We start from the raw sequence: 27,284 nt of genomic DNA, 5'->3' as shown, positions 1-27,284 counted from the left end.
GAAAAAAGAGAAACACGCCCACAGTGCGTCTTCTTCGTGTTTACAGTGGTTCTCATCCACCAATCCTACAATGCGTCGCTGCTGTAAACAGGTTAGACTGTAGTCTACACTTCAGCCAAAATTAATTCATTTAAAAAAGTAACGGGTAACACACCATATGGTAACGGTAACGGAGTTACTTTATTTAAAAAGTAATGCGTTACAGTATTAGTTACTGTCAAAAGTAACTGCGTTACTAGTAACGGGTTATTGCCCAACACTGCAGTTATTAGCCTATTTCATTCACTGCATTAGCCTTTACTATCCTCATAACGAGATCTGTATCCACACCTTTATCTTTTGCACGTTTCCCTCATGCTGAGGGTTTAGACCTTTTTCTGTCATCCATAAATTACCAGTGTGACGTCACTCCAGGTCTTGTCTGTTCTCTCACTTGAAACCCTGAAGGCCGAGGTGATATCACCCAACCCCCGCCTCGCCTTTCTGAGTGTATGAGTGAGAGAACTTCTCCGGGCATCCCGACCAGGTTTATTGATAGTGACATGATATAATAATTGATGAGGCGGTGCAAATGAGTGGCAGACACCTAGTGATACCCCCCAATACAGTTGCAAATGGAATTTGCTTTTTCATTTAAAATGTGGCAGTCACTGTGCGTTCGCGAAAGCGAAAAACAAATACTGCAGTTTGCAATGCCTTTTGAATATTGTTCAGAATATCCTTCCATATTTTATCTGTTCTTAATTTACCTTAAATTAAGTTTTTAAAACTCTAATCAACAAAGGCATGGACAAATATTGATTATTATTAGTGAAACAATACTCAACACAGAGCATGAAGACAAAATATTCTTGTTAATGTTTTTAAAGTTTTTATTGTGGGTTTTTTGTTTTGAATTACTCAAAACATCAGGGCACCAAATTGAACTTTTGTTATGTTTTCACACACACGCTTTTAATTGCCGGATGTGTGCATCATGACGGATTTTGGTGCTTGAATTGAGACTTGGAGCATCAATGAAACAAATGTTTAGTGATTAAAAAGAAAATTAGCTTTTATATTTATTGATTTATATTTGAAATAAAAATGGTCAAACAGAAATGTGTGCTGCATTTATTGCGCGTTAATAAAATTAGTGCTGTTAAAACTAATTTGCGTCAATTAACACGTTATTATTTTTACAGGCCGAGTATATAAACTCCTTTATTTCTTAGTTTTGTCATGAAGTAACTAGTTCAGGACACTGTCGATTACCAAGTTTTTGTTTCATGTTCATGTTTTGTGCTTTTTTTTTCTTCATTCTGTTTTAAGTTTCTCATTTGTTGTTCTTGTTTTGCCTGAATATTATTGTTTGGAAATCGCCTGACCTTTGCCTGTTTGACATATACATGTTTGCATAACAATTTGGATTAGCTGCCACACTTGCATCTACTTCTGCTATCGTGCATTTAGTACAGATTTCGCCTACATCATCGATGCAGCATGTGAGCACAGAGTAATCTTTATGCCCGCTGTGCCATTTTTTTTCCAAGAGTCTGCTGGAGCCCAAGCCTGAAGTGATTCAAAGGTTTCTCAGTCAGCTTATTAACTTATTTTTGGGTGTGGTTCTGACCATAATGTGTTGAAGACGTTCAGTCTGACTGATGTGTTTGCAAGCCTGTTCCCACTGTTTTACAAGGAAAGGAGAGCCAAGGCCCACACCACACTCCAGCCCGAGTTTGACAAGGGCTAAAGCTGACGAGATCCTAATACACATTCCAGCCCGAGGCCGACTGCATACTGCTTACACCAGCGAGTGACGTCAATACCTTCCCCCTAAGCTCTCCCCACTCAAGGGCGCGACGCTAAGGACCCCTAAGATCTGCACCAGCCAGGGGGTGACATCTACCTCAATCCATGATTAATAACACCAGAGAACAGCAGCACGGCCTCCCTTACACAACCTGCTCACGCTCAGGGCCAGCGGCGCAGCATCCTTCACAAGCTGCTCATGCCTAAGGATGACAGCACAACCGCCGTCCATGACCTGCTCATGACAGGGGGTGACGACGTGGCCTCCAACAACATCCTGCTCATGCCCGGGTTCCAGCAATCTGTCCCCCAGACAGCTTGTCCAAGTTCCCCAGCAAATTATATACTCAATCGATTTCTTCAAACCCTCCAGCAATAATGTGGCAAAAGGGTTTAAACACTTAGTCCCAAACATGCTCTCAGCCACATTCTCTAGACCAGTGGCTCTCCAACTCGCACCCACTCACAGAGCAATACAGCATGAATGTGGCACATCTTGGCTGCCACAAGGTCTGCTTTCCAGAACCACAAATCAGTAACCAATCAGCCACTTGCTACTCTTCTGTGTCTAATGAAACGTGTTAAGGCAGTGAGTTGAAATCTTTCCTACACCCTCTGTCTGACTCACACATTCGCTCTTCCTCCTCTATCGTTTGCTCCGATAGAAGGATGATTGAAGTAGATGTTGAAGGTAATTGTCATTTTGGGAGCAGTGATTATCATTTCTGCGACGTCGGCTCAGCTCAGCGACTCCATTCCTTTCTGATTTGTTTGGACAGCATGTAATTTCATCCATGTCTCTCATTCTTTCTCTTTATTCTTTACTTTAAAATAGAAAAGGCTTCAGATAAAAAAAACATCTGCCATCAAATGAAACCTCTTGTATAATAATGCTGTCGATGCATTATATGAAAATAGCCAACCTCAGTTTACAAAGCACTGCGTATGCTTGCCTTTTTAAATCTTCTCAAGCGATTTTGATCAATGCGTTTTGTGTATCAGGCTGACTATTAATTGTCAGCACAGAGCTTTTCTCTTTATTAATTATTGGGTAGCTAATTAATCAAAGTACTGAATGCAGGCACTGATGTTATAAATAAATTCGCTGAGATGCTCTGGAGTGGTGAATCAGCCTGTCTCACAATGCAAAATATATTTATGCAAATCATTCACTTATAGTGGCTTATCAAATCTGAACCAGAAAGAACATGAAACTCAAAACCCATTATGGTTTCAGCTTCTCGTAGTATTTTACAGCTAAATTCAAACTAACAGTAAAACTTTTTTTTTTTACAAACTGCGGTGAGAAAGTAAACTGTACAAGCGAAGTTATGAAATGGCATTATCAACGAAAACTATTTATTTTCTATATAATACCTTTATTTTTAAAAAAGGATAAAGCCAGACCTACCATTTTTGTCTGCACGCCGGAAAATCTGTAGGAAGAGGAAAAAAAAATTAAGGTATTCAGTGTTAGGTATATCTGATGTGAACACAATTTATAGCAAAATTTAAATTGGAAAAGATACAGATGATAAAATAAAGATGAACAGACTTTTAAGAAAACAAAGATTTTAAGAAAAAAAAAATGCTAGCTGATACTGGCATGTCGACTTTTTGTTTCACATTAATGCTTTTCTGCTATTATTGTAATGGGTAATAAATGACCTTGGCTGACTGTAATGATGTAAAAAAAGGATTGTAACATTCAGAATAGTCCAATGTAGAAAACATTTTGATGCCCTTTTGTTCCAGAAATGTATGTTTCATTAGCACCTCCTCCCGAGACTCCATCTTAACAAGTCTGCAAGATTAATACAGCATTTTGGTGTTTCAGCGCAAATTCTGTTCCGTTCAAGTCAACAGGGCAACTCATAAAAACCCACAAAGTAAGAAATTTGCAATGAATCATATTTCGAAAACAACAGCTTATATAGTGTTTTAATTGTTGATCTGTGCTACACAATGTGCTCCGTGCACATGACTGTGTTGTGACTGGTGACGCTCTGTGTCTTTCTATCTATAGTCGTCAGTTACCACTTTTTTCCATCTGTGATTTTCAACATCATGTAACCACCTGCACCAAACAACATGACAATACCATGAAATCATGAAAATGAAAGCTATTATATTTTCTCCCTAATCAAATGTGCCCATCATTTGGGATTTTTAGGCAAGCACATAATCGCACATTTTGATGCTCCCTACACAAAAGGAAACTGATAGTCATGTTCTCAAAGACAGATGGACCATGTAGCCAGGCTACAGCTGCTGAGTAAATATCTTGTGTGTGTCCTGCTCACGCAGCACTGTGTGTGAACATGCACAGGCCTACTGCGGAGGCATGGCGCACAGCCTTGTAAAAACACCTACAAAATTACAGACTCGGAGCAATCCGGTGAGAAAAAAAGCGCTATAGTGGAATCTGGATTAGCCTGGGTTTAACAAACGCAAGCAACCACCAAAGGTCAGGCTGCTGATACTGAAATGATAGCAATGACTCAGGATTATCATTTAAATAAACCTGGATTCAAATAGACTCTGTAATAAGTAAAACTGAGTCATCGCCGTTAGGGCAGCGCAACTCCAACAACAAGTCATCAGTCCTACTCACACAAACTTTATTCTCTGTACCTGCTAGTAACAGTCCATAACAGACTGTTAGCAGCTAAGGGCAGGGTAATACATCATTAACTATTCACTTTAAAGGTCAATCCAAGCTTCCTAGAGAGAGATATACTGCATCTGGTAGCTCTTTGGCAGGTGTTGAGACCGTAGGGAAACTCGGTTCCTACTGTCTGCTTCCCTCTGAGACAAATAGAGGAAGATAGAGATAGAGAATGAAAAGAAAAACAACCTTGAAAAGAGCCTCGAACAAAGTGCATTTTATTCTACCCTTATGTGTTACCGTTACACCAAATTACTGCTGATTTTCTCGATTCTCACTGGTCAAAATTCTGACTGCTGAATGCTGAATTGTGTAAACCAGCAGGTCTGACAGTAGTGTCAGACTGCAAGACAATCATTTCTATAGTAACGGCTCACGTAATCTAAGGCTACATTCATTCATATAGTTACGAAAACTGCATATTTCGTTTTACAAAAATGCTATCTGTCTTCAGCTCTTCCGCTATTCAAAAAAATGCTCATCATTTGCTTTTTTTCTTTCCATCTTTTGGAATTTATGTGATTACAAGTGAGCATTGCATCCCCTTTGAAAAAAAGAGGCCTGAAAGTTGCACAAAGTGATATTAATCTTTAAAAATGCTATCAACTTGAACAGCAAGCACTATCTGCACTAACTGCAGTACAGCACCTTTCACCATCGTGTTTGTGTTGCGTCTGAAGGGTTTGTGTTGAGCTGAATGGGTCATGTGACTGCAGCACTGATTTCTAAGTCCACAAATGTACTTTAGAGGGCATCCTCACAAGAGCTCTGTTTTCACTGGATAAAAACTCAGTGTAGCTGTCAAGTAAGAATTTATCTGGATTGATGTGGATGTGGCCTAAGCCTAATAAGTGCCTAACAAATTGTTGTTTGACAAATTAGAAAATCATTTTTTATATTAGGTTTTCTGATAGTAGACTGTAATTTAATATACATGGAAAAGGTCTACAGTGTCAGCGCTTATCAAGCAAGGTTGAAGCTTTTCCTTTAAGCTTTGTCAGTACATTCCTGACACAGGATTTTGTTATTTCTCTGTAACACAACACTGAAGTTCCGGAGTTGAAAAAAGCATTCGCCATCTCATCAATAGATACTGAGATTTAATTCTCACAATGCTACAACCACAGATAGCTAGGAGGCAGCCATTAATCTCCCTGTTGTCAATCAGAGCGACCGATAGTGGGTGTCTGTCAGCTCATGTCTGTCCACCAAAAAGCATGTAGAAAAAAACGAGATGTAGTAGATGGCTTCATGTGTCTCAAAGGCAAAAGCTGCTAACTTTCACCTTCCCTGATTTGCATCTATCATGTGATGGGAAGAGCTGCTAATGGGTGGGGATGCACAAAATGGTCATATTGGGAGAAAATTGCATGATAACTGTCAGAGCAAAAGTGCTGCCTGGAACCAATGTGTTGTTCAGGCATTAAATAACATTACCTGTAACTATTCATCATTAGTTATTTTCCTATAAGAACACACCCAGTAGACCAATTCTCTTTTGAAAGACATTGGATTGGGCATTGTTTAATTCTAAAATATATACAGTAGTAAACATTTCTAAAAAAAAATCAACAATGCAGTGCTCAGCGCATAACGATAGCATGTTACCGCGTATTTAAATATATTGCAAAGCAGCATAAGGGAATATTATGGCAGTATTGTGCAGCCGTACTAAAAATAGCTGAAAGACCTAAAGCAGTTCCTGAGTTCTCTTTTTCACCATGAGCTACTGTCAGAGATATGAAATTGTGGACTTAGATAGAGCCAGACCGTTATTAGCCAGGAGGAGTGAAAGTGGGCTCAGAGTAATATCAGTTTGTGAAGACCTCTATCAAGCAATTGCTCTTGCCATTTACAGACAGCAACAAGCTCTTTCTGCATTTGTGAGCTCTTTGTCTAATTGAATTATATAATTTATTACCAGGTCATGTTCTTTATTTCCCATTAAATGTTGTTTTTGTCTGTGTGCCTGCCTGTCTGCCTGTCCTGTCTGTATGTCTGTCATAAGGAAGAACACATGAAATCAATTTTTCATTTATGCTGTACTTTTGATTTTATTGTCCACGCCTTAACTTAATTTGCCCGTGTTTTCCTGAGGGAGCATGGCATTAATCGGTGGTCCGTAAAAATAATGAACAGGGAGGATGGGAATTGCCTGTCTGGGTTGTTAAATAGCATGCATATCCCCATCTATTCATGATAGTGGTGTAAATTAAGGAATTAATTGATTTGACCTGCAGTCGTTCTCATATGCGGGGCCACCATGACAAACAGGCAATTTAGAATTGTTTCATGCTTTCATGCAATCCACAGCCCAGTACATACTCCAGTAGATACTCCTATATACTTGAGTACATAACCCCTGAAGAACTAAAGCCTTAAAAGTTAACAGGCTTGATTTTTTCAAAGACAAATATACAATGGGGTTCAGAAGTGTTAAACCACAATATATAATCAGGTTTAAGAATTTACAAATGTTTAAAACTAAGTAAGTAAATGTTTAGTATCTTCAGTATAGAGTTTTAGGATTATGCAGTATTTCTAGTCCCTATTTATGGAACTAGAACAACTGTAAGCAAATGTGTGATATTGACCTTGGTAACAGCTTTATATAAAAGGTCAGATTTTCCTCATGCCCAATCTCTTCTGTTGAAGAATGTGTTTGACGACACACCAGTGGATTTCATCTACGATGGATCATTAGGTTTTGCACAAACTTATAGAGGTATTGCCAGCTCGAGTGCACACTATCGTTAGCGCAAAAAATGGGGCATACCAAATACTAAGAAACTCTTTTATTCATGTAAATATTTCTAGGAAAAAATCTAATTTTCTCTTCTGCTTTCATCCATAATATAAACTGTAATAGAAATTGTGGTATTGAGTTAGAATAAGGTGCAAAATACAACTCGTTTTTTAACTAGCAGCGTCACATTTTTGTAGCCAATAAAAAAAAAATAATAATAAAAGCTTTTTTCAAGCTTAAGTTTTATACTCATGTTTGAATAGTAATATCATTCACTCTCGTGCATGAATATATATTACGTTGGGCTAAATGGGGTGTATTACTCAATTTGCTCCAAGTCACGACATGCAAATTAGAACCACCCTGACTCATCAAACATTTTATTATGTTCACATCAAACAAATTCAACTGTCTGTATAAGCGTGGGTCTGAAATGTGAACCACAGAAGCGAGAAAAACGAAGAGTTGCAACTGCTGAGAAGAAGCTGGATTTTGTGCCTTGTGGGTCTGTTTGCAATCTCATCCCCCAGATCTTCTCTTGTCAAATCTTCCAGTGTGACACACAGACAGAAACACACACACATAGGCGTGCAGCTTTCAGACCCCTCTACAGGAGCTTACTTAACCATGCAGAGAGAACATCTGCACCTTTTTTTCTGCATAAAGCTTTAACACCTTCATCACTGTGCATCATTGTGCCTATTGCAAAAGAGATTATGTGAAAGTGGTAATAAATATATTATTTCAAATTCACTCGAAAAAAAAATCCATACAAACTGAATTTTGCTTCCCTGCATTGGCAACCTTCAACTTAGCTCTTTGATTTTCCAATGAAAGCAGCAGAAACATCTCACAGATGGCTTGCTGACTTCAAATTCAAGACATCCTTGCCAATCATTATATTGTGTACAGAGTTTTTTGGTGAATTATGTGTCTGGAAGTGTTCAGTGTTCCACAAATGTGATGCATGTAAAGTCAAAGATCTAAAATTTGTGATTTTTTTTTTTTTCTGGCGCATGGATCTCACTGTAGTTTTGGAAATCACCTTTCAGTTGACTGATTCCCCACTGGTCATTACAGGAGGATTGGGAATAATCAACAGTCATATCATTTGCATGTTTATGTTCACATCTATGCAGCAAATGCAGAAGTCCTCAGCGTGTAGGTCAAGAGACTCAAAGGAGAGAGAGAGACTTAGAGACTCGGGCTTTCAGAGAACCAGAGACCTGAGTCTGTCCTAATATTTAACACGCTCTTATTCTAATCTCCACTCAATATGATTTCATGACAGTCATGAGAACAGAACTGGTGTAAAATTCAAGGCTGTACTTACGTCGTGAAAAATGGAAAGTCCGTGGTTGTGCTGCAGCTGCTGCTCATGTTCGGAGCGCAGATAATCTCGTTTCGCCGACTGAAGGCACATCGTGATCATCTCCGTGCATGCCAGCATCTTTGTCCTGTGCTATCAAAACCACTAACAAGAAGAAGACAGTTAGAGTGAGTCGCTTTGGTTGCGGTATCTGAAACAAGATACAGGGTGTTCTGTTCAGAGAGCGATGCTGCGGTACTGTAACCTGCTCCAGCTAGCGGTCCTCCTCAACCAATGATGCTGAAGAACTTTCGCTGGCTGAAAGCTCCGCCCACCTGCACGCTGATTGGCCGCATCTTTATTTCTATGTCTTCCGGGAAGACATTGATGTGCATCGATTAAACTACTAGAATAGCACGATATTTAAATAAATTGAGAGGCCAAAAGAAAAAACGGAACCCAAAAAAAGGAACCAATTCCGAATATTCATTGCATACATCAATGTTTTGGTGTACTGTTCAGTGATAGGTCCATGATTGCAGATCTGTTCATGCACATTGCATTCCTGAGCCATTGTAGCAGACTTGAAGTTAACTACAGTCCAGATCCATTCTCATAGTTCCTGAGATGCTCAGTAACTTCACGGATCTTTAGGTTGTTCCTATCCAACCAGGACCTGAGCTGCACAGAGCAGAACGGGACAAAGAAGAAGGGATCGGTGGTCACTGGTACCTCAGGAGCATGTTTAAATAGATAAACAAACAACACACTAATTAGTACTATTAATGCTTTTTTTGTACATTATAAAACTGTTTAGGGGTTTTCAAATGTACGAACAATACCCCTGGATGTATATATATTTATTTTATATATAACATAAAAAGCTTGTTTTTGTTAAGAGTTTCAGTCCTTTAAATATACCTGAAGTCAACACTGCTATCTGGTGGCGTTTACATTTATTTATGGTGTCTGGCATATTTTTTGTAAATAATCTCCCATGTATGAACAGAGGCCTGTGTTAATGAGTTCATATGCTTTACCTGAATATTTCATAACTGTTTTATTATTATTATTATTAATTATTATTAATTATTATCATTATTATTATTATTAGTAGTAGTAGTAGTAGTAGTAGTAGTATTTTACATCGTTGCTGTGGTTATTCAATACAAATAAGTTTTATTTATATATTGCTTCTAACAATGGACATTGTCCTAAAGCAGCTTTACAGAAATAAATAGGTTATACAATTTGAATTTATATATTAGTGCCTATAAGTATATCACTATTGAGTAGGCCAGTGGTTAGAGCAGCAAGGAGAAACTCCCTGAGATTGTATAAGGAGGAAACCTTGAGAGGAACCAGACTCAGGAGGGAACCCATCACATTATAGTTTTATCATTTTTGAGCTGTGCTTTTGAAAGCTGTTATGGCAGTATGGAACTTTTTACAGTTTGCACTGGCTGACCTTTGCCTTTTGTTACTTTTACTTTTTAACTTTTTTGTAATTAGTATATATAAAGCCAGTGATTAATGTGTGAAAGTGTGTAAAAGTATCAGTATATTTAAAAAGTGCAGTGACTTCATGTTAGGAGGTCATTGCCAAGCCAAGGCCTAGACCATGACTGGGTCACACGTGACTTTTGTTACTTAAAAAAAATAGATAAATGGATGAGTCGCCACAATTATGTCCCTAAATTATGGAAATGAAATGAAATGTTATCTGGTGGTCTTCCAATATAAAGTAACCAGTTTATGTTTCTAGGAAAACCATGTATTATGAATGTACGTGCAGTATTGTATTGTCTTAATTATTATTCTTATTATTCTTATTCTTATTCTTATTAATATTATTATTACTAAATTTGGGGTGGTGCTGCTGCTGCTTCCATGTGGAGCGTTTCACCAGACGTCACGGTTTATTGAGTCACGTGACCGGTACAGGAGGCCGTGTTGAGGACCTTTGGTCAATGGAATAACACGGCGAGATGTTTGAGCCGAACCCAAGCGTGGAAGTCTCCTTTCTCTTCGGCTGCTGAACTCCAGGTACCGCGTATTTTCATTAGAACCCGGTAATGTCTCTTTGTGTACAAAAACATACGCTCTAGGGAGGGGAAATAGCATTGTTTCTGTATTAGCGTTGGCTAGTTAACTAGCAGTTTCCACCTGACAGTATCGCTAGCAGTGCTAGCAGGCTCCGTGAGCTAGCGCGTGAGAGTCCGGGAACTTCCTCCACGACTCTCTAGTTATCTGTCTCAGTCTGTGTAGAAAAATAACCACCAATTTAACTTTAAGGACAAAGTTATTACAATTAAATAATATATTTGAAGCTCGGTATTTAAATGAATGTCAGCTGGTTATAGCGGTGCTGGTGAACTTGTTGGCTAACTGAGGTAAAACTGTGAGCCGACGATAACGCTGAGATTTACTGTATATCCAGTTTAATACAGTGTGATTATAATACGCCATTATATTATATAATATAATATAATATAAACACCAGACTGGAAACCCAAAGGCGTGTTTGGTGTACATTAGAGCCAGCATTACTACAGAACTCATAACTGTTCAGATCCTGTCAGGGAGTTCCTGTGATATAAACACACAGCAGCTTCTGGGGTTTAATACAGCTCTGGTTTTACACTTTATCCTTTTTTTAAATTTCGAAAATAAAAAGTGACAAGAAACCTAATCTTTCTCGTGTGTTATGTAACTCTTGGCTTTACAGTGGACTTTTGATATTGAGTTCTAGAAATAGTAACGCAGACGTCACGCCTCGTTGCATGTCGGTGCAACTACTCGTGTTGGACTCTGGGTGTGGGGGTGTGTGGGGGTGTGGGTGTGTGTGTGGGTGTGTGTGTGTGGTGATCCATGTCACCTGTTATTATGACAGTGTTAAGTAATGCAACCTTCCATCAGCAAGAATCTTTCTGGTAGAAAGCTAGATTCAACCAAGGGAATCTCTTTTTTCACTTTACTTTCTTGAAAAAGACAAGAAGGTGATTAAAAAAAAGGCGACCCCTTGACCGTGTGAAGGAAAACCATCACATTCAAATACAGCCCTGCAGCAACGATAGTGTGTTGTCTGCATTTTCATTCCAGTCATTCCTACTAACTGACCAATATATCCAAATGTAATGGTTAATACCATCGTATTTCTTATCACACCAAACACATTATTAGACCCACCCATTCTTGCAATTATCTAACCAGCCAATCACGTAGCAGCATTGCGTTGCACGAAATCGCGCAGCATCGATGATCATAGTGGGGAGAGATGTGATCTCAGTGATTTTTACTGTGGCATAATTGCTAGTAAAGGCTGGTTTGACTGCTGATGTCCTGGGATTTTCACACTCAACCTCTAGAATGGTGTGATTAAAGAATTAGAGACCCCCTTACAGTAAAGAAAAATGTTCCAAGGCCCCTGTTATGATTATGGCAGTGATTAAGCAGTGATTATTCTTACTACCTAACTTTATTTATTTATTGATGTGATCAGATTGTACAGATACCTAGCACAAATTGTACAATGTCTCTATCTTTATTTATTGCTTTACACTTTTATTTAACTAATTTAAATAAAATTTAATAGCACCAGCACACCATGACAAATTCCTTGTACATGCAACTCATGATAATTGGCAATCTGATTCTGAAGAGATTTGTCTGTGTTTTTTGAACATCCTATTCAGCTTCATTCGCTGTTATAATAACCTCCACTACTATGGGAAGATCTTCCATTAGATTTCAGAGTGTAGTTATGGAGAGTTATTCTCATTCAGGTTCTGTTGTAGAGTTGGAGGTCTGGGGTGCAGTTAGCATTCCATATTATCCCAAAGCTGTTCAATAAGTTTGGGGTCAGAGCTCTATAGCAGCCCACTTAAGATCTTCCACTATATCCCATTTAAACCATATCTATATGGAGCTCACTTTGTGAACAGGGGCATTGTCATGCTGGAACAGGTTTGAGTCTCCTAGATCAAGTAAAGGGGACATTGTATTCTACCGCACCAAAAAACCTCCTATACAATTGTGTGTCTCCAATTTTGTGCTAACAGCGTGGGGAAGAACCACGTATGGGTGAAAAAATAAGGTGTCTCAATACTTTTGTCCATATAGTATATGAGAATGAGTGGACAAATTCATCTCTGGCCAGGACTAGGCAGTTACTAAGATAAAAAAAAATGAATGTAATATACATTTTATGTAAGGTAGAGCTCTAATGTTGAGAAAGAAAACATTCGGGTGCGCATATGAGAGGACCTCCTGTTTGTATTGCTGCTGGGTCACATTCAAGAATAAAGTGTTTCCAAAACACTTTAATGACTTGCTTTATTTTTGTGAGAAGGAAATGCACTTTATAATGACATTAAAGTTCTAGTTGCATTATATCCATAATCTCTCTTCTCAGCCTATTAGATACAGAAGTTACAGCTGAACTATAAGTTATCTTTACAATTGTGGCCCAATAAAGAAAAGTAACTTGCTCAGCAGGCAAACAGAGACCAGCAACCTAAACAGAAGGAAGTGAGAAGACATAAAGATAGTAAAGAAAAGGTGCCATGAGAAACAGAAGCAATAGCAGTGATAGAAGTGCAGCAGAGCAGAGGCCAGAGAGGCCTGGTGACATGTGGAGCAGATGGCAGTAGTGTCACATGTTGTGGTCATTCAAATAATAAATAAAAAAAAAAGCTTTTAATGCCCCCAAATGTTTGCCACACAGTACATATTAATGATATTCTACAGTGAACACCTTGAAACTGTTTATGCACTTAAGCACACTGTGTGCTTTTGTAAAAACTCTGTGGGTGAACTTGAAACCATGCCAGTTTGCAAAGGCTTTTGGAAGCCGTGCCACAGTCATTGGACCACGCAATCGGAATTCACTGGAAGGATCATTTTCCAACAACAAACAGTCACACTGATACTTAGCTTCTTGGCATTACACTAAATAGAGCTTTTAGGATTATTCCTAAGGGGTCAGAGCCGGTCACAAGAAGTCATGGTCCTTTCCTTACAGTACTGTGTCCAGGTGAAATGATTTTGGCAGCTTGTTCGCATTGTTGGACTGCAGTGGAGATTTTATCCATAGATTTTTATGGCCCCTACCAGACAAGTGCTTTTGACCAGATTCCAAATGATCAGACAATAGTTAATGCAGTAGGAGCAAAATTGTTTTGTGTAGTTTTATGTCCGAATGTTTTTTTTTTTTTTAAGTGCATAAAAAAATAAACAGGATTGTAAATGTTTTTTTTATTGCAAATACAAAAACACATGAAATGAAGTTAGGTGAAGTTAAGCCCCCACCACCCCACCCCGAGTGCTGTGCTCCTTATTCAAAACCAACAAACAGCCTTTTTTTATTCTTTAGTTTTAGCCTTCATACAAACTCTATTAATTGTGAGATAAAACTCAAATTTGTACTAATTTGTAAATATTTAGTCATAGTTCATCATTTACTGCAGAATTCTTATTAACACATCAGTTTGATGAACTTTTCCTCACCCATTCCAGTAAGTACTGCTGATCCTTATGACCTTTATCTAAACATGAGGAAAGGAGAACCCTGGAATGAACTTCCTTAAACTTGTTAGCGCTCAGAACATTTAGTTCTGCTTTAGGTATGATCATAACCTGACCTGTTAGGATTTTCATCAGAGTTTGCACTAAAGAGTGTTTCCGTGAAGACTGCTTATACTCCTATAAGATGTGTAAATCTAATGAGCAAATAATGTGACTTCTATTACAGCTGTGTCTGCATTTTGCTTTGTGGTAAAATAAATAAAAAGTAGTCAATCTAGAATTGATGTATGTTGTAATTTTAGACTTTAGATTATTTTTTCATGTGAGAACCATTTTCATATTGTTCTTGTTCGTTAGAGATCTAAAGGGTTATATGCATGTAAAATTATTTTATTGTATCAAATAGTGGAAAAAAGTGACACTGTTTACACTGTTGTCTAATTCAGATTTTTCCCCAGTGACACTGTAACAAAGGGCAGTTTACGAACATCAGTTAAAATAACCGTTGCATAAGGGTTAATTCTAGAATCTTCTGTCACAGTCCTGTTGAGCATACACAGTGACTGCTTTCTGCACCATTGTTGTGGCTTTAAATAAATCATTACTTGTGAAAGCAAGCTTATTGAGAGGCCAAGAGGCACTTAAAAGGCAACAAGAAAAGGACTAAAGATAAACAGTTGGAGTTGCCTGCAATAATTGTTTTTTTTTTTTTATGATTACGTTACAGACGCATTTCTGCCTGCTGCAGTTTCGTTTGGGCTTGTGATCAGCAGGTCTGTTGTTATGGCAGACACATTTAGAGATTAGAATCACAGTATAGTAGAGTACAGTAGAGATTCTTCACAGTATCTTCTCTCCTGTCTTCAGTCCCTTTTTTAATTTATTTATTTATTAATGTCCATTTTAACTGTGTTAATCTTTTCCCCAAACTACAGATGCATCTGAACCACAACCAGAAGCTACTGTTCATGGCTACACAATGAAAGCCCAATTACAGATAACAGGTGAGTATTTCTAGAAACACGGATGTGCCTGGTTTAACCAATTTGTTACGGCGATTTGATAATGTCATGTTCATGATCTACATCTTTTAGTTATTTGTCTACTTAATATTAGTTCAAGGTCATTATCTCTGTATGTGTTTATACTATGGTTTGATCTCTTGGTCTTTAGTTTTGTCGGCTAAGCTGAAAGAGAACAAGAAGAACTGGTTCAGGCCTAGTCCGTATGTGGAAGTAGCTGTAGATGGTCAGTCAAAGAAAACAGAGAAGTGCACCAACACACACAGACCCAAATGGAAGCAATCACTCACAGTGTAAGTTTGATAGGACGATATTTCTCATTGCACTTAGCGTTTCTCCCAATTATTCTTTCTTCCTTTGCTTATCTTTTGCACTTTTTTTTTTTATCTTCTGTAGAATTGTTACCCCGTTCAGCAAGTTAATTTTCCGCGTCTGGAGTCATCAAACTCTCAAAGCAGATATACTGTTGGGAATGGCAACTTTAGAAGTCAGTGAGACCCTCAAATCCAATGACATGAAGAGTAAGTCCTGTGAAAACTGCCTCTGTGTATGTGGCTTTCTCCCTGCTTTGCTGTTGAGGAACTGGATTAGTGCATGATTCACAAAGGCCTTTATAGCAACTTTAGACATGTGAACATGAGACATAAGCTTGAAATATTGTTTCAATTTGCAAAGGCAGTACCTTCTGCTGGTTGTGAGGGTGAATTCATTATTTATACTAAGCATCCTTTTCAGATATCAAGCTTTTCAATACTATGGGGTGTCTGGGGGGAAAAAAAAATAGCCCTTTATATGTGACTGTGGTGGTTGCTATATAATGTGACATAAGACAAGCTTTTAAAAAAAAAAAAAATAAATGATAAATATATCTAAATATAGATTAAACCTATAGCATCTCAATTTGTCATATGTTTCTGTAAAATTTTTTTAGTTGTGTTTTAATTTGTGCTTATTATTTCTCACATAAGTGTCCAAATCTTAGAATTTTCTGTTAAGCTCATGATGGGTAAAGTAAATGCCATTTCAAGTATTGATTGAATTTCTGGTATCTGACCTATTTAAAATTATAGATGTTTGTGCCATTGTCACCTCTGGCTTTCTCAGTGGACATTTAAATCGACAGGCAGATTTCTGTAAAGCTGTTTTATGCTAATGTCTATTGTTTAAAAGCAGATTTCTCAAATGATGCTCAATTTTCTCTTATAGTCCACGAGGTGATACGGACTCTCCCTCTGAGTGCAGACACGGACAGCAGTGACTTGGTGGGAGATCTGTCTGTGTGTCTGGATGGAATGCAGGTGGATCCTGAAACATTTGCTTCAGAGGAACAGAAGCTCAGTAAGACAAATGTTTCATAATAAAACATCAACCATGCTTAGATTTGCCTTTTACTCTGATCTGTGCAGAAGATTCAGTGATTGAGCAAAATGCAATTATACTTATTCAAAAAAGAAAAACAATAACAAGTGTGTCATTTCATCATTTAAGCCTAAAAGCAAACCCTTCAGTGTACTTTGTTGTCATTTTTTTCTTAGATGATCTAGCAAATAGGGACTCTAAGCAAGATACTGGAGGAAGGTAAAACATATACATTTCTGTAACCAGCATCAAAGTTTTAACACAATGTTTTGTCCATCCTGTATAAAAATGGCATTTTTTAGTATGTTTGTTTGTGTCTCAGATCGAGTCGAGATTCCTCACCCTCCAGTGATATTGCCGATGATACTTCTCTGCCCAATGGTCATGCTGTGGGAAGTACAGAGTCTCCCTCAACTTCCACAGGAGCTCTGCGACCTCCAAGGCCCCCCAGACCCCAGAGACCACCTCCTTCCTCCCACCAAAGACCAAACTCCTCCACAGGTATCTCTTACAATGCTGTAATAAGTAAAATGAAATGCATTGCTCCAACCTGGGAATGCACTGCAGGATTCACTGCAACTCATTTGTAGTAGCACCTTTGTTTCCTCAGTGAATGCAATGTACCATTGTACATGTACAATTCTTTATTTATATGGAATATATAGTAAAGAAATAAGACTGTTGTAGAAGTTTCTGAGCTTATTATTCATTAACTGGTAATCTCTTCAGCTTCCTCTACTGGCTCTACTCCAACTCATGGCAGTCGTGGTCCAAGTCCAGACTCATCCCCGCGCCCATGTGTGAATGGAGAGGCGGCAAACCAGGGATCAAACTCGGGTTCAGGGTCGGCTCTGACAGTAAGCCCCACTCCCCGCCAAGTGTCCCCCATCAACAACGGCCCCCTTCCTCCTGGGTGCATTTCTTCTTTAATCTCTTTCTTAATGGAAATAAAACAAAGCTCACTCTGAGCTCAAAGAAAATAGAACTCTAGCATTATAATTCAGCAGTGATTTTGCTATAATTGGTAGAATTTATGGGCATTATCTGACTTGGATTTCTCTTGTGTGTTTTGCATGTTGTAGCTGGGAACAGAGAGTGGATCAGAATGGTCGTATCTACTATGTGGATCACATTGAGAAAAAGACCACCTGGGAGAGGCCTGATCCTTTGCCTCCGGGGTACTGTAGTGTAATGAATTTATATGTGTGTTATATTTTAACATTGCAGCAAACTAATTAAATGAGAAAAATAAACAAGTACTTGGCATATCTGATCAGTGCACTGATTGAATAGTTATTAGAATGTTTTTGTCTCTGTTAGCTGGGAGCGTCGTGTGGACACGATGGGCAGAGTGTATTATGTGGATCACATTAGCCGGAGCACGACATGGCAGCGGCCCACTGCAGAGTCCGTGAGGAATTATGAGGAGTGGCAGAGCCAGCAGAACCAGTTACAGGGAGCCATGCAACAGTTCAACCAGAGATTTATTTTCGGGGTTAGACCGCACACATTTCACTATTGTTCTAGCTGTTTATTTTTTATGTATTTACTTCTTTTTTTTAATTGAAAATTTATTACCTGCCATAACGGTCCCTTTTTTTTTCCTTTCTGCATTTTGATCTTTCTGTCTCTCTCTCTCTATCCCCCTCTCCACCTCTAGCTACAGGATCAGCTAGGGCCAACTCCTAATAAAGAGTTCGATCCACTGGGTCCTTTACCACAGGGCTGGGGTGAGACAGTCACTCACACATTTTCAACTCCTAGTTTACACTTTTTATTAGTCTCCATCGCAGATCTGTTTAATTAAGTGTTTTTCAGTAAATCCTAAATTTCACCCAGTCTTTTAGCTTAAGCATCTACCCATCTTGCTTACAGAAAAACGAACTGATGCAAACGGGAGAATGTATTTTGTTCATCATCCTACACGGACAACACAGTGGGAGGATCCTCGTACTCAAGGGTAGGAAAGTATTCAACATTGAAGTGATACGTTTATTTATATACTAGCTGTACTTGCTTCAGTTCAAAAATAAATGAAGAAAACAGAGTTAGTGTTAATAGTGATGGATTTGGAGGTATAATATTTGTATGGTTTAGGTTGCTGAATGAAAAGCCCCTGCCAGAAGGTTGGGAGATGAGGTTCACTGTGGATGGGATTCCATATTTTGTTGACCACAACAGGAGAGCGACCACCTACATTGACCCCCGCACAGGCAAATCGTCTCTGTGAGCTCTTCAGCATTTTTTTTATATATTTTTTTGGATGTGTGTATTTTAAAATCAAGAGCTGCAGATGTAATCCAATAAAGGGAACTCATTGCTGTTAGTTTCAGTCATCTTTTCCTTTGATGAAAAAAGAGAAATATTTGTCCATGCATCTCATGAGTTCTAACTTTGTGTTTATGCTACACAGTGAAAATGGACCTCAGATTACTTATGTGCGCGACTTTAAAGCCAAGGTGCACTATTTCCGCTTCTGGTGTCAGGTATGTTCAAAATCTGCAACAATGCAAGTGATTTCACTTTAAATAAGCAATTAGTACATTTAATTTATAAAATAATTTTTTTCCTTGTAATCTGATTTGTTTTTGTTTTGTAGCAACTAGCAATGCAGCAGCACATCAAAATTCACGTCAGTCGCAAGACACTATTTGAGGATTCGTTTCAGCAGGTCAGCATGGTCACCATCATGCAGTTGACTCTGTTAATCACTTGCTGTACAGCTATTTATTCACAGTTGCTGCTTTCTCTCATTCATCGCATAGATCATGAGCTTCCACCCGCAAGATCTGAGGCGCAGATTATGGATCATCTTTCCAGGAGAGGAGGGATTGGACTATGGAGGAGTAGCTAGGTGTGTGTATTACTTGGCTACATAAGATCTTGAACCTCTGAGATGTTTGCCATAATTAAGTGTTCTCATTTTGCTCAATTTATCTCTGTGTTCATTGAGACATTTTACAAGTGCTAATTTGCCCTATTCTAGGAGCAGCTGTGTTCCCAACTACTGAAACAATAAATGTATCTATGTGTCCATTACAGGGAATGGTTTTTCCTGTTGTCTCATGAAGTTTTAAACCCCATGTACTGTCTTTTTGAATATGCGGGTAAAGACAACTACTGTCTGCAGATCAACCCTGCCTCATCCATCAACCCAGACCACCTCAAATATTTCAAGTTCATTGGAAGATTTATTGCCATGGTACACATACATTTTCATTTTCTTTTGTAAATGATAAATGAATAATAAATAAGTGATCAAAGACTGCTTTTCAGCATTAGGAATTTCCATTTTGTCTCAATTCATCCAAATGATGTAACTCATATATTTGTGTGTACTGTATAATGCAAATTAGAGTGGAAGTGCAAAGATTTTGAGAGAATGGCAAAGATTGTCAGACAGTGATCTAATTATTTGTAAATCTATGTTTAAAAGCCATTTGTTCATTGTTACTATTAAGCCTGTTTAAATAATACTTGTGTCTCACTGCATCCTAACTGTTTGTTTTCGCCCCAGGCTCTGTTTCATGGCAAATTCATAGACACCGGCTTCTCTCTGCCCTTTTATAAGCGGATCTTGAACAAGCCTCTGGCTCTGAAAGACCTGGAATCCATTGACCCTGAGTTCTACAACTCCCTAATCTGGATCAAGTCAGTGAAGCTATGCTGCTATCTACAATAATCATAGAAATCATGACAGCAGTATCTGTCAAAGGCTGCTGTGTGATGAGCAAAAAAAAAAAAAAAAAAGAAATTGAAGGATTCATGATGTTCACGAAAAGGTTATTTTCTTAAACATAAGAAGATATACAGTAAGGGTTTGAGAAAAGTGATCCTGATATTTTCTCAGAGAGATGTCCCTGATAATGGTATTTACTCATTTGATGTATGTGGGTCAAAGATGTCATTCCTACCATCCTTGTTATAAAGATACAATGGCATTATTTTATGACTAGAAGAATCAATTATAGGCTGCTGAAGTATTTTTCCGAAGTTAATATTACTGAATGAAGTTTTCATTGGCATGGACACACAGGGAGAATAACCTGGAGGAGTGTGGGCTGGAGATGTATTTCTCAGTGGATAAGGAGATCTTGGGTGAGATCACTACTCATGAGCTGAAGCCAGACGGAGGAAACATTCTCGTAACAGAGGAAAATAAGGAAGAATATATCAGGTAGCAACACTCTTAATATCTATTGTACTATGCCTGAATAAACTTGCAAGCCAGACATCCAGCATCTTTATAGAGGCTGGTACATTTGATCAGTAAATATGGGCTGTCTTCTGTTACAGCAGGATGCGACTTGACTGCCTTTTTTCCTAAACATTCAAGAATAATTTGTCACCACAGAGTGCTTTATTCAGTGCTCATAAAAGTGTTCAAAATATACGACATTCCGTATGTGAAAGACGGAGCATATCTGAGAATAATTCGGGAGCAGTGTATAATTTTAGAGCCCTCTGCTGATCTCACAGACTCTATAGATTCCATACCCTTTGTGAGTTGGATTTTAAGTGGCAGAGTGCTGAGCGTTTCTGTACTAGTTTGGGGTAAGGCTTTGTAATGGCCCAGAAACCAAACCTTTGCATGACAATATTGCAGCCATGTTTTTTTTCTTTCTTCATCGATAAACCTGTTTAAATATCATAAATTGCACCTTCAGTTAAAAAAAAAATCTTTTAAATGGCTTTATTAGTAATAGCTTCTTAAATAACCAAGGTACTAAAATTCCTTATTTTATTAATTTATTCTTCCAGGATGGTGGCAGAGTGGAGATTATCCAGGGGGGTTGAGGAACAGACTCAAGCTTTCTTTGAAGGTTTTAATGAAGTCTTGCCTCAGCAGTACCTGCAGTACTTCGATGCCAAAGAGCTGGAGGTAGACATCAAAAGCTAAATTGTTATTTCTTTTCTAACTCCTCTAATTATTGGAAAGTGTTTATTACGAAACCGCATATCACAGTACAATCCCATGTGTCCTCAGGTGATGCTGTGTGGAATGCAGGAGATCGATCTTTCAGACTGGCAGAAGAACACAATCTACAGACACTATGCTCGTAGCAGCAAGCAGATCGTCTGGTTCTGGCAGGTAAGTCAGGCTTCTTGTTTAAAGACACTCAAAAAGCACTAAGAGAGATGAGCTCAGTGCTTAATAAAAGTACCTGCCATCTCGGTCTTTTACTCTCCATCTGTAGCTCATGAAAGAAATGGACAACGAGAAGAGGATGCGTTTGCTACAGTTTGTGACTGGTACTTGCAGGCTTCCTGTTGGGGGGTTTGCTGACCTCATGGGTAAGTGTGTAAAAAGCTGCTCTTGAATGCTACTTCTAACATTAAGCTTCCCTTGGAAACGAGTATAACTACTGTTCTAAACACTTGTTCAATAGGGAGCAATGGGCCGCAGAAGTTCTGCATTGAGAAAGTGGGAAAAGAAAACTGGCTTCCACGGAGCCACACATGGTGAGTTTGCTTAATTTCTCTTAATATTTATTGGCTCTAGAATTTACAGTGCAGTGATATGTTCAGTTTTGAGTTTCTCAGTGATTAAGGCATTCGGTTACTTTACATCTTATTGGAGAGTCATGAGTTTAAAGCTTGGGTCCCACTGATGGGGCCCTTGAGCAAGTCCTTTTTAAGTTGTTTTGGATAAAACTTTCAGTTTTTGCAGTAAATGTAAAACTGTGTGCCATGTACTAAAAACATTTTAAAATAAAGATTATTCATTTATTTTTACAAAAACAGTTTCAACCGTTTGGATCTGCCTCCCTATAAGAGCTACGAGCAGCTCAAAGAAAAGTTGATGTTTGCTATCGAGGAGACGGAAGGCTTTGGCCAAGAATGATGCATACATCCGCACCCCTGCATGTCCTTTTGCACGTCTCCTTAGCAGCAGTTGACCATTCAGACTCATCTAAGAGAATGCTGATGAACGAATGAGAGAGCGAGAGAGCGCAAGATGACGTGAGAGCATCATTCCTTCATCACATCAACCAGGCTCACATGTTCCCTCTGATTTAAGATGCGTTCGAAATTTCACTCTTTTGCGGTAATGCTGCCTTTTGTTTCATTCAAGTCATCTATGCACCAGAATGCCTGGGCTTAAATAAACATAAATAAACCCCACTTATGACACACGCACGCACACAAACACACACCCACAGTACAGGCTCTGCACCCTGGTTGACTGGATTCACAATTAGGAGTTTACTAGACTATTTTCCTATTTAGTTTTGAACCTTATACATGCCTTGTTAACAGTTGGGCACATTTTTCTGGCAGCACTTATAGCTCGACCGCATGCATGAATATTTCATTTCATTTTAGGTAACTGTCCAGATCTGCAGAGTTTTAGAATCTCATTCAGAAAGTTTTCACACTGATAAAGTGCTTTGAGATATGAGAAATTTACCTGAGGGTATGAGAGTCAATAAGCATATAAAGCATCGGGTTATTAAATAAATCTCTGAGGAAAAACCTGGAGCGCATCATCATCTACTTTTCATCTCCAGCTCAGTGGAACCATTCCCATTTTAGAAATGGGTGCATGCTTTTGGTGTACGTTAAGCCATCTGATTCCTGAACCTTAATAACCCTAATGTGAAAGCAGTTATTATTGGTCCAAGTTTGTTTTTCCCATCTTTTTAAATGATATACAAATCCCACATATTTTCTGAAAATCTTTTCGAAAGTGAGCGAGGCAGAAGATGCATAAAGCATATTTTAATACTAGCACAGACATCATCAAGGTAAACTGACTTCTAATTCTGGTTGATGTGATTATGCTTTGATCTGGGAAAGAAAAAAAAATTTAACCAAAAAAAACAAAAGGTTAAGGTGCACCTTAAATGCATTTAATATCCATTTCAAAAATCCATTTTTTCCCCCTTTGTTGTCAAGGCCCTGAAATGTTCTGAATTGAGATGATTTTCATTAGATGCAAGTCTGACCATGCACTTGTCACTTTCTAGTTTTCTGAGCAGGTTTAGATTTCTCCAGAACTTCTCCAGAAAAGCTCTATCCCTTTAAAGACTCTGCCACGTTTTAATATAAGAATCAAACATTGAATACATTCACCAGTACTGATATTGCTTGGGCATTTCAGGTCTCCAACTGCTAAAAGGTGCTTCATTTTCATTTCTGTTGGTTTCTTTTTTTTTTAAAAATAATTGATGGGGTGTTTGCTTTAGCAAGTAGAATTATCGAAGCAATGTTGTGTATTTAATCTGCTATGTTAATATACAATTTGAAAAGAAAATTCTAGCATCCTAGTTTTGAAAAGAATAGCGAGGTATCTGCTGTTACCATAGAGTCCGATTACATCTTGTTGGGGAAAACAAACACATTTTTCGTAGTAAGATTAGCATATCCCTGAACCAAACCACTCCACTCTCGAAACTGTGAGCCTTTGTCATTAATGTGGATGTGGTAGTAGTTTTTTTTTTATTATTATTCATAAAACTAACAGATATGCCTGAATTGGTCAGGCGTATTGATTTTATTTCCATGTATCAGCACAATAATAAAGCAGATGAATGCACTGCAGTTTGAATTAGTTGTCTGGTTTTAAAAAAGAAAGAAAGAAGTGAACAGATCTGCAATCTGTTTTGTTTTCTAATTACTGAATTATCTTTCCTGATATGGAATTGATGCAAAATTGTAATACCATGTTGTGATGTGAAGTGAGATGGATTCCAATGCTGAACATTAAATGGATGGAGTTATCTTTATTTCTGTGAAATCTATAATTTATTTTGTGAAACGTAGTGGTTCTCATTTTTCAAAGAGCTTCAATGTCAGGAAGTGTTTGTGCACCACTGTTTTGAGAGTATCGTTTCAACTTACAGACAACACAATGCACACCAGACATAACAGAGTACTCCGTACTTGATCTTGATTTCAAAACCATGTAGCCGAAATGAATCTACATATCAATACTGAGATCATCCACCGACTTGTTCTATTGATTGCTAATGCAGCTCTAAGCGCTTCAACAGAAGATTTATCAGCAAATCGCAGTCGATATTTTGTTTCCGATGCCCATCATCCTCCACCCCACCCCTGTAATGTGCTCATGACTTAACCATTTGTAGGTAAGCAGAAAGTTTCAGACTTTCATCTCTTTATTTTCTTATCTAACAAAGACATTGTAAATCTTGTAACATTTAGCTTATCTTTTAATAAGTGGGGTTTAATGTTATTTTGAACGAATTTTATTTTTCTTATGTGGATGTGTACAGTTGGTTGATTCTTGTCGAAATATTCTGAACTGAAGAAATAAATATATAATGCATTACTTGTTCTGGCTATGAGTCCGATACTTCTAATGTGATCAATTGTACAATCAAAACGATGTTTTTTTACAGTAGGCCTTTTGAACACTGACTATTTTAGCTGGGGTATATTACATTTGCATATAAATTATTAAGCCCTTTATTACTTTCTGTGTTAAATGCCACTGTAGCTCTATTTTTCTATTAGAAATGTTGCCTTTGTATACAGAATACAGGAATACAGATGTTATAGTAATGTATAAGGGTGAACTGAGTATACACTAAACCTTGAAACGACTCCCATGAAATACGATGCAACAGTGTGCAGCTTCTCTATTTGGTGTGTTCTAATGAGGTATGTACAGCACTACTTCTTGCTGCCTGCATTGTGCCTAAGAAGGCGAAAAAGGAGAGGGAGGGAAATGCAGAAAACAGATGGGAGCGCTGAAATCTGGCGTGTTGCCTCTGAGCTCTTGTCACGATTCACAAGCATCTGAAGTCTTAAGAAATCAGGGCTTTGAAGTGGCTGTGAAGCTATGGAAGGAATAAAGGAAGGTTTCACGGTTTGTACACATCTCTCTGTAAAATAAAAATAGAATTGAACATATCTTGAGGACATGTTCAACCAGAATTTATGTTTCCTGCCAAATAGGGGGGGGGGACTGATCTGCAAACAGTAACCACTAAAGGACAACCAGAATGAGTACCACTAATAATGTGAAGGAAACTACCGGTCTGGAGGAAGATTATTACTGTTATTTTTTGTTCATAATAATAACACCATGTTTATTATCCAATCCTCACTGATAATCAGATGAAGAGAAATGAATATTTCTTTTCTATATAATAGTTATGGTTGCTTTTCATAAACTGATCACAAATGAAGTAGAAAACCTCAAAATCATTTACAATCTTTCTATTCTTTTCTTCTTTCTGCTGCTCCCATTAGGGGTCGCCACAGCAGATCATCCGTCTCCCCCTGTCCTCTAAATCTGCCTCTTTCAAACCAACTACCTGCATGTCTTCCCTCACCACATCCATAAACTTCCTCCTTGTTCTTCCTCTTTTCCTCCTTCCTGGTGGCTCCATCCTCAGCACTCTCCTACCGATATACCCCATGTCCCTCCTCTGCACATGTCTAAACCATCTCAATCTCTCCTCCCTCACCTTGTCTCCAAAACGTCCTACATGCGCTGTCCCTCTAATAAACTAATTTCTAAACCTGTCCATCCTCGTCACTCCCAACGAAAACCTCAACATCTTCAGCTCTGCTACCTCCAGCTCCACCTCCTGCCTTTTACTCAATGCCACTGTCTCTAAACCAGGAGTGCTCACACTTTTTTTGGCTTACAGGCTACTATATATATATATATACACACACACACACACACACTCACCCACCGGCCACTTTATTAGGTACACCTTACTAGTACCGGGTTGGACCCCCGTTTGCCTTCAGAACTGCCTTAATGGCATAGATTCAACAAGGTACTGGAAACATTCCTCAGAGATTTTGGTCTATATTGACATGATGGCATCAGGCAGTTGCTGCAGATTTGTCAGCTGCACATCCATGATGCGATCTCCCGTTCCACCACATCCCAAAGGTGCTCTGTTGGATTGAGATCTGGTGACTGTGGAGGCCATTTCAGTACAGTGAACTCATTGTCATGTTCAAGAACCAGTCTGAGATGATTCGCGCTTTATGACATGACGCGTTATCCTGCTGGAAGTAGCCATCAGAAGATGGGTACACTGGTCATAAAGGGATGGACATGGTCAGCAACATTACTCAGGTAGGCTGTGGCGTTGACACGATGCTCAATTGGTACTAATGGGCCCAAAGTGTGCCAAGAAAATATCCCCCACACCATTACACCACCACCACCACCCTGAACCGTTGATACAAGGCAGGATGGATCCATGCTTTCATGTTGTTGACGCCAAATTCGGACACTACCATCCGAATGTCGCAGCAGAAATCGAGACTCATCAGACCAGGCAACATTTTTCCAATCTTCTATTGTCCAATTTTGGTGAGCCTGTGCGAATTGTAGCCTCAGTTTTCTGTTCTTAGCTGTCAGGAGTGGCACCCGGTGTGGTCTTCTGCTGCTGTAGCCCATCCACCTCAAGGTTCGACGTGTTGTGCGTTCAGAGATGCTCTTCTGCATACCTTGGTTGTAACAAGTGGTTATTTGAGTTACTGTTGCCTTTCTATCAGCTCGAACCAGTCTGGCCATTCTCCTCTGACCTCTGGCATCAACAAGGCATTTGCGCCCACAGAACTGCCGCTCACTGGATATTTTCTCTTTTTCGGACCATTCTCTGTAAACCCTAGAAATGGTTGTGCATGAAAATCCCAGTAGATCAGCAGTTTCTGAAATACTCAGACCAGCCCGTCTTGCACCAACAACCGTGCCACGTTCAAAGTCACTTAAATCACCTTTCTTCCCCATTCTGACGCTCAGTTTGAACACCGCATAGCAGGTCTCACCACCGTCTTATAAACTTTCCCTCTTGCAGATACTCTTCTATCACAAATCACTCCTGCTATCACTCTTCTCCACTCACCCCACCCTGCCTGCACTCT

General features: G+C 38.7%; 2 protein-coding genes across 3 annotated transcripts in view; one reads left to right on the top strand and one right to left on the bottom strand.

Moving 5' to 3' along the window:
- The window catches only part of necab3 (N-terminal EF-hand calcium binding protein 3), a 43,863-nt gene extending 35,046 nt beyond the window's left edge, over positions 1-8,817 (bottom strand). The window contains exons 1-2 of the mRNA XM_046859037.1: positions 8,539-8,817; positions 3,203-3,227 (exon numbers count right to left, since the gene is read on the bottom strand). Coding sequence (XP_046714993.1) covers positions 3,203-3,227; positions 8,539-8,655 — 142 coding nt within the window. The 5' untranslated portion in view covers positions 8,656-8,817. The remainder of the gene's footprint in view (positions 1-3,202; positions 3,228-8,538) is intronic.
- Positions 8,818-10,422: 1,605 nt separating this feature from the next.
- On the top strand, positions 10,423-24,717 carry itcha (itchy E3 ubiquitin protein ligase a). Of its 2 annotated transcripts, XM_046851267.1 has the most exons (25): positions 10,465-10,560; positions 14,768-14,813; positions 14,976-15,044; positions 15,214-15,355; positions 15,459-15,583; positions 16,269-16,400; positions 16,598-16,640; positions 16,744-16,922; positions 17,151-17,334; positions 17,504-17,599; positions 17,742-17,916; positions 18,082-18,151; positions 18,297-18,381; positions 18,519-18,647; positions 18,835-18,907; positions 19,021-19,092; positions 19,187-19,275; positions 19,464-19,623; positions 19,939-20,072; positions 20,458-20,598; positions 21,183-21,303; positions 21,409-21,513; positions 21,620-21,716; positions 21,812-21,884; positions 22,167-24,717. In XM_046851267.1, exons 3-25 carry the CDS (start codon positions 15,020-15,022, stop codon positions 22,264-22,266), a joined length of 2,550 nt encoding a protein of 849 aa, XP_046707223.1. In that variant the 5' UTR covers positions 10,465-10,560; positions 14,768-14,813; positions 14,976-15,019; the 3' UTR covers positions 22,267-24,717. The 2 variants fall into 2 exon arrangements, with proteins under 2 accessions (XP_046707212.1, XP_046707223.1); XM_046851256.1 differs by lacking the exon at positions 14,768-14,813 and having other exon boundaries at positions 10,423-10,560.
- Positions 24,718-27,284: the final 2,567 nt, after the last annotated feature.

Source organism: Silurus meridionalis, chromosome 1 (assembly GCF_014805685.1).
Source record: "Silurus meridionalis isolate SWU-2019-XX chromosome 1, ASM1480568v1, whole genome shotgun sequence".
In the NCBI taxonomy this organism is placed as follows: Eukaryota; Metazoa; Chordata; class Actinopteri; order Siluriformes; family Siluridae; genus Silurus; species Silurus meridionalis.
The sequence above is the reverse complement of the archived record's forward strand: the minus strand, read 5'-3'. Positions and strand labels throughout refer to the sequence as shown.